The sequence below is a fragment of the Oncorhynchus clarkii genome, chromosome 33, assembly GCF_045791955.1.
Source record: "Oncorhynchus clarkii lewisi isolate Uvic-CL-2024 chromosome 33, UVic_Ocla_1.0, whole genome shotgun sequence".
In the NCBI taxonomy this organism is placed as follows: Eukaryota; Metazoa; Chordata; class Actinopteri; order Salmoniformes; family Salmonidae; genus Oncorhynchus; species Oncorhynchus clarkii.
In genome coordinates, this window is record NC_092179.1 from 33,679,858 (window position 1) to 33,697,470 (window position 17,613).

Below are 17,613 nucleotides of genomic sequence, written 5' to 3' on the forward strand. Positions count from 1 at the left end.
AGGAGCCAGTGGTTTTGGTAGTCAGGGGGAGAGGAGCCAGTGGTCTTGGTAGTCAGGGGGAGAGGAGCCAGTGGTCTTGGTAGTCAGGGGGGAGAGGAGCCAGTGGTCTTGGTAGTCAGCGGGAGAGGAGCCAGTGATCTTGGTAGTCAGGGGGAGAGGGGCCAGTGGTCTTGGTAGTCAGGGGGAGAGGAGCCAGTGGTCCTGGTAGACAGTGGGTAGAGGATCCAGTGGTCTTGGTAGACAGTGGGGAGAGGAGCCAGTGGTCCTGGTAGACAGTGGGGAGAGGAGCCAGTGGTCTTGGTAGTCAGGAGGGAGAGTAGCCAGTGGTCCTGGTAGACAGTGGGGAGAGGAGGAGCCAGTGGTCTTGGTAGTCAGGGGGAGAGGAGCCAGTGGTCTTGGTAGTCAGTGCGGAGAGGAGGAGCCAGTGGCTGTACTTGTTCAGCTCTATTTTTCTTACTCTTCTGACAGAAATATATTAAAAGCCAGAACTGTAGAAAGGTTAGTGTCAGGCTTGTGTGTTCATTACGTGGACAGCCCCCCCATATCTCACCTGGCCATCTGCAGGTGTTTCTTACGCAGCATCAGTAGGAAGAGGACCAGCAGGCTGAGAAGGAGGACACTGAGGACTGCTAGAGCAGAGATGGCAGCTACACTGGGGTTCATCTCTCTGGCTGGGAGGACAATAACATACAGTCATTATCACTGAGGACCTCTAGAGCAGAGATGGAGCTACACTGGGGTTCATCTCTCTGGCTGGGAGGACAATAACATACAGTCATTATCACTGAGGACCTCTAGAGCAGAGATGGAGCTACACTGGGGTTCATCTCTCTGGCTGGGAGGACAATAACATACAGTCATTATCACTGAGGACCTCTAGAGCAGAGATGGAGCTACGCTGGGGTTCATCTCTCTGGCTGGGAGGACAAGAACATACAGTCATTATCACTGAGGACCTCTAGAGCAGAGATGGAGCTACACTGGGGTTCATCTCTCTGGCTGGGAGGACAATAACATACAGTCATTATCACTGAGGACCTCTAGAGCAGAGATGGAGCTACGCTGGGGTTCATCTCTCTGGCTGGGAGGACAAGAACATACAGTCATTATCACTGAGGACCTCTAGAGCAGAGATGGCAGCTACGCTGGGGTTCATCTCTCTGGCTGGGAGGACAATAACATACAGTCATTATCACTGAGGACCTCTAGAGCAGAGATGGAGCTACGCTGGGGTTCATCTCTCTGGCTGGGAGGACAATAACATACAGTCATTATCACAGAGGACTTCTAGAGCAGAGATGGAGCTACGCTGGGGTTCATCTCTCTGGCTGGGAGGACAATAACATACAGTCATTATCACTGAGGACCTCTAGAGCAGAGATGGAGCTACGCTGGGGTTCATCTCTCTGGCTGGGAGGACAATAACATACAGTCATTATCACTGAGGACCTCTAGAGCAGAGATGGAGCTACGCTGGGGTTCATCTCTCTGGCTGGGAGGACAATAACATACAGTCAATATCACTGAGGACCTCTAGAGCAGAGATGGAGCTACGCTGGGGTTCATCTCTCTGGCTGGGAGGACAATAACATACAGTCATTATCACTGAGGACCTCTAGAGCAGAGATGGAGCTACGCTGGGGTTCATCTCTCTGGCTGGGAGGACAATAACATACAGTCATTATCACTGAGGACCTCTAGAGCAGAGATGGAGCTACGCTGGGGTTCATCTCTCTGGCTGGGAGGACAAGAACATACAGTCAATATCACTGAGGACCTCTAGAGCAGAGATGGAGCTACGCTGGGGTTCATCTCTCTGGCTGGGAGGACAAGAACATACAGTCATTATCACTGAGGACCTCTAGAGCAGAGATGGAGCTACGCTGGGGTTCATCTCTCTGGCTGGGAGGACAATAACATACAGTCATTATCACTGAGGACCTCTAGAGCAGAGATGGAGCTACGCTGGGGTTCATCTCTCTGGCTGGGAGGACAAGAACATACAGTCAATATCACTGAGGACCTCTAGAGCAGAGATGGAGCTACACTGGGGTTCATCTCTCTGGCTGGGAGGACAATAACATACAGTCATTATCACTGAGGACCTCTAGAGCAGAGATGGAGCTACGCTGGGGTTCATCTCTCTGGCTGGGAGGACAATAACATACAGTCATTATCACTGAGGACCTCTAGAGCAGAGATGGAGCTACGCTGGGGTTCATCTCTCTGGCTGGGAGGACAATAACATACAGTCATTATCACTGAGGACCTCTAGAGCAGAGATGGAGCTACGCTGGGGTTCATCTCTCTGGCTGGGAGGAAAATAACATACAGTCATTATCACTGAGGACCTCTAGAGCAGAGATGGAGCTACGCTGGGGTTCATCTCTCTGGCTGGGAGGACAATAACATACAGTCATTATCACTGAGGACCTCTAGAGCAGAGATGGAGCTACGCTGGGGTTCATCTCTCTGGCTGGGAGGACAATAACATACAGTCATTATCACTGAGGACCTCTAGAGCAGAGATGGAGCTACGCTGGGGTTCATCTCTCTGGCTGGGAGGACAATAACATACAGTCATTATCACTGAGGACCTCTAGAGCAGAGATGGAGCTACGCTGGGGTTCATCTCTCTGGCTGGGAGGACAATAACATACAGTCAATATCACTGAGGACCTCTAGAGCAGAGATGGAGCTACGCTGGGGTTCATCTCTCTGTCTGGGAGGACAATAACATACAGTCATTATCACTGAGGACCTCTAGAGCAGAGATGGAGCTACGCTGGGGTTCATCTCTCTGGCTGGGAGGACAATAACATACAGTCATTATCACTGAGGACCTCTAGAGCAGAGATGGAGCTACGCTGGGGTTCATCTCTCTGTCTGGGAGGACAATAACATACAGTCATTATCACTGAGGACTGCTAGAGCAGAGATGGAGCTACGCTGGGGTTCATCTCTCTGGCTGGGAGGACAATAACATACAGTCATTATCACTGAGGACCTCTAGAGCAGAGATGGAGCTACGCTGGGGTTCATCTCTCTAGCTGGGAGGACAATAACATACAGTCATTATCACTGAGGACCTCTAGAGCAGAGATGGAGCTACGCTGGGGTTCATCTCTCTGTCTGGGAGGACAATAACATACAGTCATTATCACTGAGGACCTCTAGAGCAGAGATGGAGCTACGCTGGGGTTCATCTCTCTGGCTGGGAGGACAATAACATACAGTCATTATCACTGAGGACCTCTAGAGCAGAGATGGAGCTACGCTGGGGTTCATCTCTCTGGCTGGGAGGACAAGAACATACAGTCATTATCACTGAGGACCTCTAGAGCAGAGATGGAGCTACGCTGGGGTTCATCTCTCTGGCTGGGAGGACAATAACATACAGTCATTATCACTGAGGACCTCTAGAGCAGAGATGGAGCTACGCTGGGGTTCATCTCTCTGTCTGGGAGGACAAGAACATACAGTCATTATCACTGAGGACCTCTAGAGCAGAGATGGAGCTACGCTGGGGTTCATCTCTCTGGCTGGGAGGACAATAACATACAGTCATTATCACTGAGGACCTCTAGAGCAGAGATGGAGCTACGCTGGGGTTCATCTCTCTGGCTGGGAGGACAATAACATACAGTCATTATCACTGAGGACCTCTAGAGCAGAGATGGAGCTACGCTGGGGTTCATCTCTCTGGCTGGGAGGACAATAACATACAGTCATTATCACTGAGGACCTCTAGAGCAGAGATGGAGCTACGCTGGGGTTCATCTCTCTGGCTGGGAGGACAATAACATACAGTCATTATCACTGAGGACCTCTAGAGCAGAGATGGAGCTACGCTGGGGTTCATCTCTCTGGCTGGGAGGACAAGAACATACAGTCATTATCACTGAGGACCTCTAGAGCAGAGATGGAGCTACGCTGGGGTTCATCTCTCTGGCTGGGAGGACAAGAACATACAGTCAATATCACTGAGGACCTCTAGAGCAGAGATGGAGCTACGCTGGGGTTCATCTCTCTGGCTGGGAGGACAAGAACATACAGTCATTATCACTGAGGACCTCTAGAGCAGAGATGGAGCTACGCTGGGGTTCATCTCTCTGGCTGGGAGGACAATAACATACAGTCATTATCACTGAGGACCTCTAGAGCAGAGATGGAGCTACGCTGGGGTTCATCTCTCTGGCTGGGAGGACAATAACATACAGTCATTATCACTGAGGACCTCTAGAGCAGAGATGGAGCTACGCTGGGGTTCATCTCTCTGGCTGGGAGGACAAGAACATACAGTCAATATCACTGAGGACCTCTAGAGCAGAGATGGAGCTACGCTGGGGTTCATCTCTCTGGCTGGGAGGACAATAACATACAGTCATTATCACTGAGGACCTCTAGAGCAGAGATGGAGCTACGCTGGGGTTCATCTCTCTGGCTGGGAGGACAATAACATACAGTCATTATCACTGAGGACCTCTAGAGCAGAGATGGAGCTACGCTGGGGTTCATCTCTCTGGCTGGGAGGACAATAACATACAGTCATTATCACTGAGGACCTCTAGAGCAGAGATGGAGCTACGCTGGGGTTCATCTCTCTGTCTGGGAGGACAATAACATACAGTCATTATCACTGAGGACCTCTAGAGCAGAGATGGAGCTACGCTGGGGTTCATCTCTCTGGCTGGGAGGACAATAACATACAGTCATTATCACTGAGGACCTCTAGAGCAGAGATGGAGCTACGCTGGGGTTCATCTCTCTGGCTGGGAGGACAATAACATACAGTCATTATCACTGAGGACCTCTAGAGCAGAGATGGAGCTACGCTGGGGTTCATCTCTCTGTCTGGGAGGACAAGAACATACAGTCAATATCACTGAGGACCTCTAGAGCAGAGATGGAGCTACGCTGGGGTTCATCTCTCTGGCTGGGAGGACAAGAACATACAGTCAATATCACTGAGGACCTCTAGAGCAGAGATGGAGCTACGCTGGGGTTCATCTCTCTGGCTGGGAGGACAATAACATACAGTCATTATCACTGAGGACCTCTAGAGCAGAGATGGAGCTACGCTGGGGTTCATCTCTCTGGCTGGGAGGACAAGAACATACAGTCATTATCACTGAGGACCTCTAGAGCAGAGATGGAGCTACGCTGGGGTTCATCTCTCTGGCTGGGAGGACAAGAACATACAGTCAATATCACTGAGGACCTCTAGAGCAGAGATGGAGCTACGCTGGGGTTCATCTCTCTGGCTGGGAGGACAATAACATACAGTCATTATCACTGAGGACCTCTAGAGCAGAGATGGAGCTACGCTGGGGTTCATCTCTCTGGCTGGGAGGACAATAACATACAGTCATTATCACTGAGGACCTCTAGAGCAGAGATGGAGCTACGCTGGGGTTCATCTCTCTGGCACAGTACACAGTACAGATTCAGGATGATACAACAGGCATACACACAGCCTGCAGACACAGCAATGAGGATCTGAAACTCAGCATTTGAGTCAGAATGGTTGGGTGTGGTCCACTACAGCCAGCTGACATTGGCCTTCTAGAAAACAGGAACCAGATTTGACCAGAGGAGAGAGAGAGAGTGGCAGTTAACCTCTTAAAAACAGACTTGTTCTGTAGTGTAAAACTGTAGAACTGTAGAAGTTTAACATACCTCTATTAGAGATGTGTATGAAGGCTGACTGTGCCTGTAGTAGAGATGTGTATGAAGGCTGACTGTACCTCTATTAGAGATGTGTATGAAGGCTGACTGTACCTAGAGTAGAGATGTGTATGAAGGATGACTGTACCTGTAGTAGAGATGTGTATGAAGGCTGACTGTACCTGTAGTAGAGATGTGTATGAAGGCTGACTGTACCTGTAGTAGAGATGTGTATGAAGGCTGACTGTACCTGTAGTAGAGATGTGTATGAAGGCTGACTGTACCTAGAGTAGAGATGTGTATGAAGGATGACTGTACCTGTAGTAGAGATGTGTATGAAGGCTGACTGTACCTGTAGTAGAGATGTGTATGAAGGCTGACTGTACCTGTTGTAGAGATGTGTATGAAGGCTGACTGTACCTCTATTAGAGATGTGTATGAAGGCTGACTGACTGTACCTGTAGTAGAGATGTGTATGAAGGCTGACTGTACCTGTAGTAGAGATGTGTATGAAAGCTGACTGTACCTGTAGTAGAGATGTGTATGAAGGCTGACTGTACCTGTAGTAGAGATGTGTATGAAGGCTGACTGTACCTGTAGTAGTGATGTGTATGAAGGCTGACTGTACCTAGAGTAGAAATGTGTATGAAGGCTGACTGTACCTCTATTAGAGATGTGTATGAAGGCTGACTGTACCTGTAGTAGAGATGTGTATGAAGGCTGACTGTACCTGTAGTAGAGATGTGTATGAAGGCTGACTGTACCTGTAGTAGAGATGTGTATGAAGGCTGACTGTACCTGTAGTAGTGATGTGTATGAAGGCTGACTGACTGTACCTGTAGTAGAGATGTGTATGAAGGCTGACTGTACCTGTAGTAGTGATGTGTATGAAGCCTGACTGTACCTGTAGTAGAAATGTGCATGAAGGCTGACTGACTGTACCTGTAGTAGAGATGTGTATGAAGGCTGACTGTACCTGTAGTAGAGATGTGTATGAAGGATGACTGTACCTGTAGTAGAGATGTGTATGAAGGCTGACTGTACCTGTAGTAGTGATGTGTATGAAGGCTGACTGTACCTTTAGTAGAGATGTGTATGAAGGCTGACTGTACCTGTAGTAGAGATGTGTATGAAGGCTGACTGACTGTACCTGTAGTAGAGATGTGTATGAAGGCTGACTGTACCTGTAGTAGAGATGTGTATGAAGGCTTACTGTACCTTTAGTAGAGATGTGTATGAAGGCTGACTGTACCTGTAGTAGTGATGTGTATGAAGGCTGACTGTACCTGTTGTAGAGATGTGTATGCAGGCTGACTGCACCTGTAGTAGAGATGTGTATGAAGGCTGACTGTACCTAGAGTAGAGATGTGTATGAAGGATGACTGTACCTGTAGTAGAGATGTGTATGAAGGCTGACTGTACCTGTAGTAGAGATGTGTATGAAGGCTGACTGTACCTGTAGTAGAGATGTGTATGAAGGCTGACTGTACCTGTAGTAGAGATGTGTATGAAGGCTGACTGTACCTAGAGTAGAGATGTGTATGAAGGATGACTGTACCTGTAGTAGAGATGTGTATGAAGGCTGACTGTACCTGTAGTAGAGATGTGTATGAAGGCTGACTGTACCTGTAGTAGAGATGTGTATGAAGGCTGACTGTACCTCTATTAGAGATGTGTATGAAGGCTGACTGACTGTACCTGTAGTAGAGATGTGTATGAAGGCTGACTGACTGTACCTGTAGTAGAGATGTGTATGAAGGCTGACTGTACCTGTAGTAGAGATGTGTATGAAGGCTGACTGTACCTGTAGTAGAGATGTGTATGAAGGCTGACTGTACCTGTAGTAGAGATGTGTATGAAGGCTGACTGTACCTGTAGTAGTGATGTGTATGAAGGCTGACTGTACCTAGAGTAGAAATGTGTATGAAGGCTGACTGTACCTCTATTAGAGATGTGTATGCAGGCTGACTGTACCTGTAGTAGAGATGTGTATGAAGGCTGACTGTACCTGTAGTAGAGATGTGTATGAAGGCTGACTGTACCTGTAGTAGAGATGTGTATGAAGGCTGACTGTACCTGTAGTAGAGATGTGTATGAAGGCTGACTGTACCTGTAGTAGAGATGTGTATGAAGGCTGACTGTACCTGTAGTAGAGATGTGTATGAAGGCTGACTGTACCTGTAGTAGAGATGTGTATGAAGGCTGACTGTACCTGTAGTAGAGATGTGTATGAAGGCTGACTGTACCTGTAGTAGTGATGTGTATGAAGGCTGACTGACTGTACCTGTAGTAGTGATGTGTATGAAGCCTGACTGTACCTGTAGTAGAAATGTGTATGAAGGCTGACTGACTGTACCTGTAGTAGAGATGTGTATGAAGGCTGACTGTACCTGTAGTAGAGATGTGTATGAAGGATGACTGTACCTGTAGTAGAGATGTGTATGAAGGCTGACTGTACCTGTAGTAGTGATGTGTATGAAGGCTGACTGTACCTGTAGTAGAGATGTGTATGAAGGCTGACTGTACCTGTAGTAGAGATGTGTATGAAGGCTGACTGACTGTACCTGTAGTAGAGATGTGTATGAAGGCTGACTGTACCTGTAGTAGAGATGTGTATGAAGGCTTACTGTACCTTTAGTAGAGATGTGTATGAAGGCTGACTGTACCTGTAGTAGTGATGTGTATGAAGGCTGACTGTACCTGTTGTAGAGATGTGTATGAAGGCTGACTGCACCTGTAGTAGAGATGTGTATGAAGGCTGACTGTACCTAGAGTAGAGATGTGTATGAAGGATGACTGTACCTGTAGTAGAGATGTGTATGAAGGCTGACTGTACCTGTAGTAGAGATGTGTATGAAGGCTGACTGTACCTGTAGTAGAGATGTGTATGAAGGCTGACTGTACCTGTAGTAGAGATGTGTATGAAGGCTGACTGTACCTAGAGTAGAGATGTGTATGAAGGATGACTGTACCTGTAGTAGAGATGTGTATGAAGGCTGACTGTACCTGTAGTAGAGATGTGTATGAAGGCTGACTGTACCTGTAGTAGAGATGTGTATGAAGGCTGACTGTACCTCTATTAGAGATGTGTATGAAGGCTGACTGACTGTACCTGTAGTAGAGATGTGTATGAAGGCTGACTGACTGTACCTGTAGTAGAGATGTGTATGAAGGCTGACTGTACCTGTAGTAGAGATGTGTATGAAGGCTGACTGTACCTGTAGTAGAGATGTGTATGAAGGCTGACTGTACCTGTAGTAGAGATGTGTATGAAGGCTGACTGTACCTGTAGTAGTGATGTGTATGAAGGCTGACTGTACCTAGAGTAGAAATGTGTATGAAGGCTGACTGTACTTCTATTAGAGATGTGTATGCAGGCTGACTGTACCTGTAGTAGAGATGTGTATGAAGGCTGACTGTACCTGTAGTAGAGATGTGTATGAAGGCTGACTGTACCTGTAGTAGAGATGTGTATGAAGGCTGACTGTACCTGTAGTAGTGATGTGTATGAAGGCTGACTGACTGTACCTGTAGTAGAGATGTGTATGAAGACTGACTGTACCTGTAGTAGTGATGTGTATGAAGCCTGACTGTACCTGTAGTAGAAATGTGTATGAAGGCTGACTGACTGTACCTGTAGTAGAGATGTGTATGAAGGCTGACTGTACCTGTAGTAGAGATGTGTATGAAGGATGACTGTACCTGTAGTAGAGATGTGTATGAAGGCTGACTGTACCTGTAGTAGTGATGTGTATGAAGGCTGACTGTACCTGTAGTAGAGATGTGTATGAAGGCTGACTGTACCTGTAGTAGAGATGTGTATGAAAGCTGACTGACTGTACCTGTAGTAGAGATGTGTATGAAGGCTGACTGTACCTGTAGTAGAGATGTGTATGAAGGATGACTGTACCTGTAGTAGAGATGTGTATGAAGGCTGACTGTACCTGTAGTAGAGATGTGTATGAAGGCTTACTGTACCTTTAGTAGAGATGTGTATGAAGGCTGACTGTACCTGTAGTAGTGATGTGTATGAAGGCTGACTGTACCTGTTGTAGAGATGTGTATGAAGGCTGACTGCACCTGTAGTAGAGATGTGTATGAAGGCTGACTGACTGTACCTGTAGTAGAGATGTGTATGAAGGCTGACTGTCCCTGTAGTCGAGATGTGTATGAAGGCTGACTGTACCTGTAGTAGTGATGTGTATGAAGGCCGACTGTACCTGTAGTAGAGATGTGTATGAAGGCTGACTGTACCTGTAGTAGAGATGTGTATGAAGGCTGACTGTACCTGTAGTAGAGATGTGTATGAAGGCTGACTGACTGTACCTGTAGTAGAGATGTGTATGAAGGCTGACTGTACCTGTAGTAGAGATGTGTATGAAGAGTGACTGACTGTACCTGTAGTAGAGATGTGTATGAAGGCTGACTGTACCTGTAGTAGAGATGTGTATGAAGGCTGACTGTACCTGTAGTAGTGATGTGTATGAAGGCTGGCTGTACCTGTAGTAGAGATGTGTATGAAGGCTGACTGACTGTACCTGTAGTAGAGATGTGTATGAAGGCTGACTGTACCTGTAGTAGTGATGTGTATGAAGGCTGGCTGTACCTGTAGTAGTGGTGTGTATGAAGGCTGGCTGTACCTGTAGTAGAGATGTGTATGAAAGCTGGCTCGCTGGGCGTACTGTAGCTATAACTGATCACACTGCAGTTATAGGAGGAGGAGGGTAGCAGGCTGGACACTGTCACCACATGGGACTGGGCTGTTAGAGGCTCCCGAGCCTGCAGAGAGAACAGAGAACATACTGGAAGGACAGAACACCGTACTGTAGGACAGAGAGAACAGAGAACATACTGGAAGGACAGAACACCGTACTGTAGAACAGAGAGAACAGAGAACATACTGCAAGGACAGAGAGAACAGAGAACATACTACAAGGACAGAACACTACTATCTACTGTCTGATTCAGGCCTGTCTGAGTGGACTAATCCATTGTAGAGGCCTGTCTGAGTGGACTAATCCATTGTAGAGGCCTGTCTGAGTGGACTAATCCATTGTAGAGACCTGTCTTAGTGGACTAATCCATTGTAGAGTCCTGTCTGAGTGGACTAATCCATTGTAGAGGTCTGTCTGAGTGGACTAATCCATTGTAGAGGCCTGTCTAGTGGACTAATCCATTGTAGAGGCCTGTCTGAGTGGACTAATCCATTATAGAGGCCTGTCTGAGTGGACTAATCCATTGTAGAGGCCTGTCTGAGTGGACTAATCCATTATAGAGGCCTGTCTGAGTGGACTAATCCATTGTAGAGGCCTGTCTGAGTGGACTAATCCATTATAGAGGTCTGTCTGAGTGGACTAATCCATTATAGAGGTCTGTCTGAGTGGACTAATCCATTGTAGAGGCCTGTCTAAGTGGACTAATCCATTGTAGAGACCTGTCTGAGTGGACTAATCCATTGTCGAGGTCTTTCTGAGTGGACTAATCCATTGTAGAGACCTGTCTGAGTGGACTAATCCATTGTAGAGGCCTGTCTGAGTGGACTAATCCATTGTAGAGGTCTGTCTGAGTGGACTAATCCATTGTAGAGGCCTGTCTAGTGGACTAATCCATTGTAGAGGCCTGTCTAAGTGGACTAATCCATTGTAGAGGTCTTTCTGAGTGGACTAATCCATTGCGGAGGTCTTTCTGAGTGGACTAATCCATTGCGGAGGCCTGTCTGAGTGGACTAATCCATTGCGGAGGCCTGTCTGAGTGGACTAATCCATTGCGGAGGTCTGTCTCAGTGGACTAATCCATTATAGAGGCCTGTCTGAGTGGACTAATCCACTGTAGAGGCCTGTCTAGTGGACTAATCCATTGTAGAGACCTGTCTCAGTGGACTAATCCATTATAGAGGCCTGTCTGAGTGGACTAATCCATTGTGGAGGCCTGTCTGAGTGGACTAATCCATTGTAGAGGCCTTTCTCAGTGGACTAATCCATTGCGGAGGCCTGTCTGAGTGGACTAATCCATTGTGGAGGCCTGTCTGAGTGGACTAATCCATTGTAGAGTCCTGTCTCAGTGGACTAATCCATTGTAGAGGCCAGTCTCAGTGGACTAATCCATTGTGGAGGCCTGTCTGAGTGGACTAATCCATTGTAGAGGCCTGTCTCAGTGGACTAATCCATTGCGGAGGCCTGTCTGAGTGGACTAATCCATTGCGGAGACCTGTCTCAGTGGACTAATCCATTGTAGAGGCCTGTCTGAGTGGACTAATCCATTGCGGAGACCTGTCTCAGTGGACTAATCCATTGTAGAGGCCTGTCTGAGTGGACTAATCCATTGCGGAGGCCTGTCTCAGTGGACTAATCCATTGCGGAGGTCTGTCTCAGTGGACTAATCCATTGCGTAGGCTGCAGGGATGGCACACCAGTATCACCAGTAGTAAATGTAAACATTTTTACCATCATTTATCATATACAATGTTTGTTACTACGGTTACAGTCAGGTCGTTTAATGCATTCAATATAGTCTTATTACAGTCTTCCGTTGTCATTGTGCGAGTGGACATGTTGTTTACAGCGTAACCTAGGCTACACTGGTGAGAAACAAGTTTTGGTTTATTTCATTTACGAGTTTTGTCAATTTATTCGTTGTCTTTTGTTTGGAGCGGTCCAGTCACTGTTGAGTAAGGACAGGAACTGATTACCTGTAGAAGTAGTCCTAGTCTACCTGTTGAGTAAAGACAGGAACTGATTACCTGTAGAAGTAGTCCTAGTCTACCTGTTGAGTAAGGACAGGAACTGATTACCTGTAGAAGTAGTCCTAGTCTACCTGTTGAGTACAGACAGGAACTGATTACCTGTAGAAGTAGTCCTAGTCTACCTGTTGAGTACAGACAGGAACTGATTACCTGTAGAAGTAGTCCTAGTCTACCTGTTGAGTACAGACAGGAACTGATTACCTGTAGAAGTAGTCCTAGTCTACCTGTTGAGTAAGGACAGGAACTGATTACCTGTAGAAGTAGTCCTAGTCTACCTGTTGAGTAAGGACAGGAACTGATTACCTGTAGAAGTAGTCCTAGTCTACCTGTTGAGTACAGACAGGAACTGATTACCTGTAGAAGTAGTCCTAGTCTACCTGTTGAGTAAGGACAGGAACTGATTACCTGTAGAAGTAGTCCTAGTCTACCTGTTGAGTACAGACAGGAACTGATTACCTGTAGAAGTAGTCCTAGTCTACCTGTTGAGTAAAGACAGGAACTGATTACCTGTAGAAGTAGTCCTAGTCTACCTGTTGAGTACAGACAGGAACTGATTACCTGTAGAAGTAGTCCTAGTCTACCTGTTGAGTAAGGACAGGAACTGATTACCTGTAGAAGTAGTCCTAGTCTACCTGTTGAGTAAAGACAGGAACTGATTACCTGTAGAAGTAGTCCTAGTCTACCTGTTGAGTAAGGACAGGAACTGATTACCTGTAGAAGTAGTCCTAGTCTACCTGTTGAGTAAGGACAGGAACTGATTACCTGTAGAAGTAGTCCTAGTCTACCTGTTGAGTAAAGACAGGAACTGATTACCTGTAGAAGTAGTCCTAGTCTACCTGTTGAGTAAGGACAGGAACTGATTACCTGTAGAAGTAGCCCTAGTCTACCTGTTGAGTAAGGACAGGAACTGATTACCTGTAGAAGTAGTCCTAGTCTACCTGTTGAGTAAGGACAGGAACTGATTACCTGTAGAAGTAGTCCTAGTCTACCTGTTGAGTACAGACAGGAACTGATTACCTGTAGAAGTAGTCCTAGTCTACCTGTTGAGTAAAGACAGGAACTGATTACCTGTAGAAGTAGTCCTAGTCTACCTGTTGAGTAAGGACAGGAACTGATTACCTATAGAAGTAGTCATAGTCTACCTGTTGAGTAAGGACAGGAACTGATTACCTGTAGAAGTAGTCCTAGTCTACCTGTTGAGTACAGACAGGAACTGATTACCTGTAGAAGTAGTCCTAGTCTACCTGTTGAGTAAAGACAGGAACTGATTACCTGTAGAAGTAGTCCTAGTCTACCTGTTGAGTAAAGACAGGAACTGATTACCTGTAGAAGTAGTCCTAGTCTACCTGTTGAGTAAGGACAGGAATTGATTACCTGTAGAAGTAGTCCTAGTCTACCTGTTGAGTAAGGACAGGAACTGATTACCTGTAGAAGTAGTCCTAGTCTACCTGTTGAGTAAGGACAGGAACTGATTACCTGTAGAAGTAGTCCTAGTCTACCTGTTGAGTAAAGACAGGAACTGATTACCTGTAGAAGTAGTCCTAGTCTACCTGTTGAGTAAGGACAGGAACTGATTACCTGTAGAAGTAGTCCTAGTCTACCCGTTGAGTAAAGACAGGAACTGATTACCTGTAGAAGTAGTCCTAGTCTACCTGTTGAGTAAGGACAGGAACTGATTACCTATAGAAGTAGTCCTAGTCTACCTGTTGAGTACAGACAGGAACTGATTACCTGTAGAAGTAGTCCTAGTCTACCTGTTGAGTACAGACAGGAACTGATTACCTATAGAAGTAGTCCTAGTCTACCTGTTGAGTAAAGACAGGAACTGATTACCTGTAGAAGTAGTCCTAGTCTACCTGTTGAGTAAAGACAGGAACTGATTACCTGTAGAAGTAGTCCTAGTCTACCTGTTGAGTAAGGACAGGAACTGATTACCTGTAGAAGTAGTCCTAGTCTACCTGTTGAGTAAGGACAGGAACTGATTACCTATAGAAGTAGTCCTAGTCTACCTGTTGAGTACAGACAGGAACTGATTACCTATAGAAGTAGTCCTAGTCTACCTGTTGAGTAAGGACAGGAACTGATTACCTGTAGAAGTAGTCCTAGTCTACCTGTTGAGTAAAGACAGGAACTGATTACCTGTAGAAGTAGTCCTAGTCTACCTGTTGAGTAAGGACAGGAACTGATTACCTGTAGAAGTAGTCCTAGTCTACCTGTTGAGTAAGGACAGGAACTGATTACCTGTAGAAGTAGTCCTAGTCTACCTGTTGAGTAAGGACAGGAACTGATTACCTGTAGAAGTAGTCCTAGTCTACCTGTTGAGTAAGGACAGGAACTGATTACCTGTAGAAGTAGTCCTAGTCTACCTGTTGAGTAAAGACAGGAACTGATTACCTGTAGAAGTAGTCCTAGTCTACCTGTTGAGTAAGGACAGGAACTGATTACCTGTAGAAGTAGTCCTAGTCTACCTGTTGAGTAAGGACAGGAACTGATTACCTGTAGAAGTAGTCCTAGTCTACCTGTTGAGTAAGGACAGGAACTGATTACCTGTAGAAGTAGTCCTAGTCTACCTGTTGAGTAAGGACAGGAACTGATTACCTGTAGAAGTAGTCCTAGTCTACCTGTTGAGTAAAGACAGGAACTGATTACCTGTAGAAGTAGTCCTAGTCTACCTGTTGAGTAAAGACAGGAACTGATTACCTGTAGAAGTAGTCCTAGTCTACCTGTTGAGTAAGGACAGGAACTGATTACCTGTAGAAGTAGTCCTAGTCTACCTGTTGAGTAAGGACAGGAACTGATTACCTGTAGAAGTAGTCCTAGTCTACCTGTTGAGTAAGGACAGGAACTGATTACCTGTAGAAGTAGTCCTAGTCTACCTGTTGAGTAAGGACAGGAACTGATTACCTGTAGAAGTAGTCCTAGTCTACCTGTTGAGTAAGGACAGGAACTGATTACCTGTAGAAGTAGTCCTAGTCTACCTGTTGAGTAAGGACAGGAACTGATTACCTGTAGAAGTAGTCCTAGTCTACCTGTTGAGTACAGACAGGAACTGATTACCTGTAGAAGTAGTCCTAGTCTACCTGTTGAGTAAGGACAGGAACTGATTACCTGTAGAAGTAGTCCTAGTCTACCTGTTGAGTACAGACAGGAACTGATTACCTGTAGAAGTAGTCCTAGTCTACCTGTTGAGTACAGACAGGAACTGATTACCTGTAGAAGTAGTCCTAGTCTACCTGTTGAGTAAGGACAGGAACTGATTACCTGTAGAAGTAGTCCTAGTCTACCTGTTGAGTAAGGACAGGAACTGATTACCTGTAGAAGTAGTCCTAGTCTACCTGTTGAGTAAGGACAGGAACTGATTACCTGTAGAAGTAGTCCTAGTCTACCTGTTGAGTAAAGACAGGAACTGATTACCTGTAGAAGTAGTCCTAGTCTACCTGTTGAGTAAAGACAGGAACTGATTACCTGTAGAAGTAGTCCTAGTCTACCTGTTGAGTAAAGACAGGAACTGATTACCTGTAGAAGTAGTCCTAGTCTACCTGTTGAGTAAGGACAGGAACTGATTACCTGTAGAAGTAGTCCTAGTCTACCTGTTGAGTAAAGACAGGAACTGATTACCTGTAGAAGTAGTCCTAGTCTACCTGTTGAGTAAAGACAGGAACTGATTACCTGTAGCAGTAGTCCTAGTCTACCTGTTGAGTAAGGACAGGAACTGATTACCTGTAGAAGTAGTCCTAGTCTACCTGTTGAGTAAGGACAGGAACTGATTACCTGTAGAAGTAGTCCTAGTCTACCTGTTGAGTAAGGACAGGAACTGATTACCTGTAGAAGTAGTCCTAGTCTACCTGGAGCGCTCCAGTCACTGTTGAGTAAGGACAGGAATTGATAACGTGTAGAAGTAGTCCTAGTCTACCAGGCCTGTGGACAAATGTAGGCCTGTAAATGTGTCCATTTGGGGATCCGATACGGTTTCTGATTGTCTTAACTCACCATCACCGTGGAGCTTCTCAAAGTTATGTTTTATTCGCCAACAGCAACAAGTAAACAAAGTCTGTTTTGACATCCGTTGAGAATGTCAATAGTTCCCCAACGTAGCCCATTAGAAACATCTATCCAGCTCTCGCCCTTTTGATAACCACTCAGCATGACAGGGGAGAAAATGTAATGCTCTGACCCGGTGGAAACATAAACAACCTGATTACCGCTTATCCCTGCACACGTAGCCAACAGCATGTCTGTCCGGAGCTTACTGGGCCTCTATGGGCCCTGAATACTTGATGCAATGTTTCAGTTCACTAGCAGCAGCTTCAGACTGACCCAGTTAATAGTTGATACAATGTTTCAGTTCACTAGCACCAGCTTCAGACTGACCCAGTTAATAGTTGATACAATGTTTCAGTTCACTAGCACCAGCTTCAGACTGACCCAGTTAATAGTTGATACAATGTTTCAGTTCACTAACACCAGCTTCAGACTGACCCAGTTAATAGTTGATACAATGTTTCAGTTCACTAACACCAGCTTCAGACTGACCCAGTTAATAGTTGATACAATGTTTCAGTTCACTAGCACCAGCTTCAGACTGACCCAGTTAATAGTTGATACAATGTTTCAGTTCACTAGCACCAGCTTCAGACTGACCCAGTTAATAGTTGATACAATGTTTCAGTTCACTAGTACTAGCTTCAGACTGACCCAGTTAATAGTTGATACAATGTTTCAGTTCACTAGCACCAGCTTCAGACTGACCCAGTTAATAGTTGATACAATGTTTCAGTTCACTAGCACCAGCTTCAGACTGACCCAGTTAATAGTTGATACAATGTTTCAGTTCACTAACACCAGCTTCAGACTGACCCAGTTAATAGTTGATACAATGTTTCAGTTCACTAGCACCAGCTTCAGACTGACCCAGTTAATAGTTGATACAATGTTTCAGTTCACTAGCACCAGCTTCAGACTGACCCAGTTAATAGTTGATACAATGTTTCAGTTCACTAGTACTAGCTTCAGACTGACCCAGTTAATAGTTGATACAATGTTTCAGTTCACTAGCACCAGCTTCAGACTGACCCAGTTAATAGTTGATACAATGTTTCAGTTCACTAGCACCAGCTTCAGACTGACCCAGTTAATAGTTGATACAATGTTTCAGTTCACTAACACCAGCTTCAGACTGACCCAGTTAATAGTTGATACAATGT

General features: G+C 45.9%; 1 protein-coding gene across 2 annotated transcripts in view; it reads right to left on the minus strand.

Moving 5' to 3' along the window:
* The window catches only part of LOC139392751 (protein tyrosine phosphatase receptor type O), a 129,456-nt gene that overhangs the window by 28,596 nt on the left and 83,247 nt on the right, over positions 1-17,613 (minus strand). For both annotated transcript variants that reach the window (XM_071140995.1, XM_071140994.1), the window contains exons 14-15: positions 10,308-10,446; positions 551-671 (exon numbers count right to left, since the gene is read on the minus strand). In XM_071140995.1, coding sequence (XP_070997096.1) covers positions 551-671; positions 10,308-10,446 — 260 coding nt within the window. The remainder of the gene's footprint in view (positions 1-550; positions 672-10,307; positions 10,447-17,613) is intronic.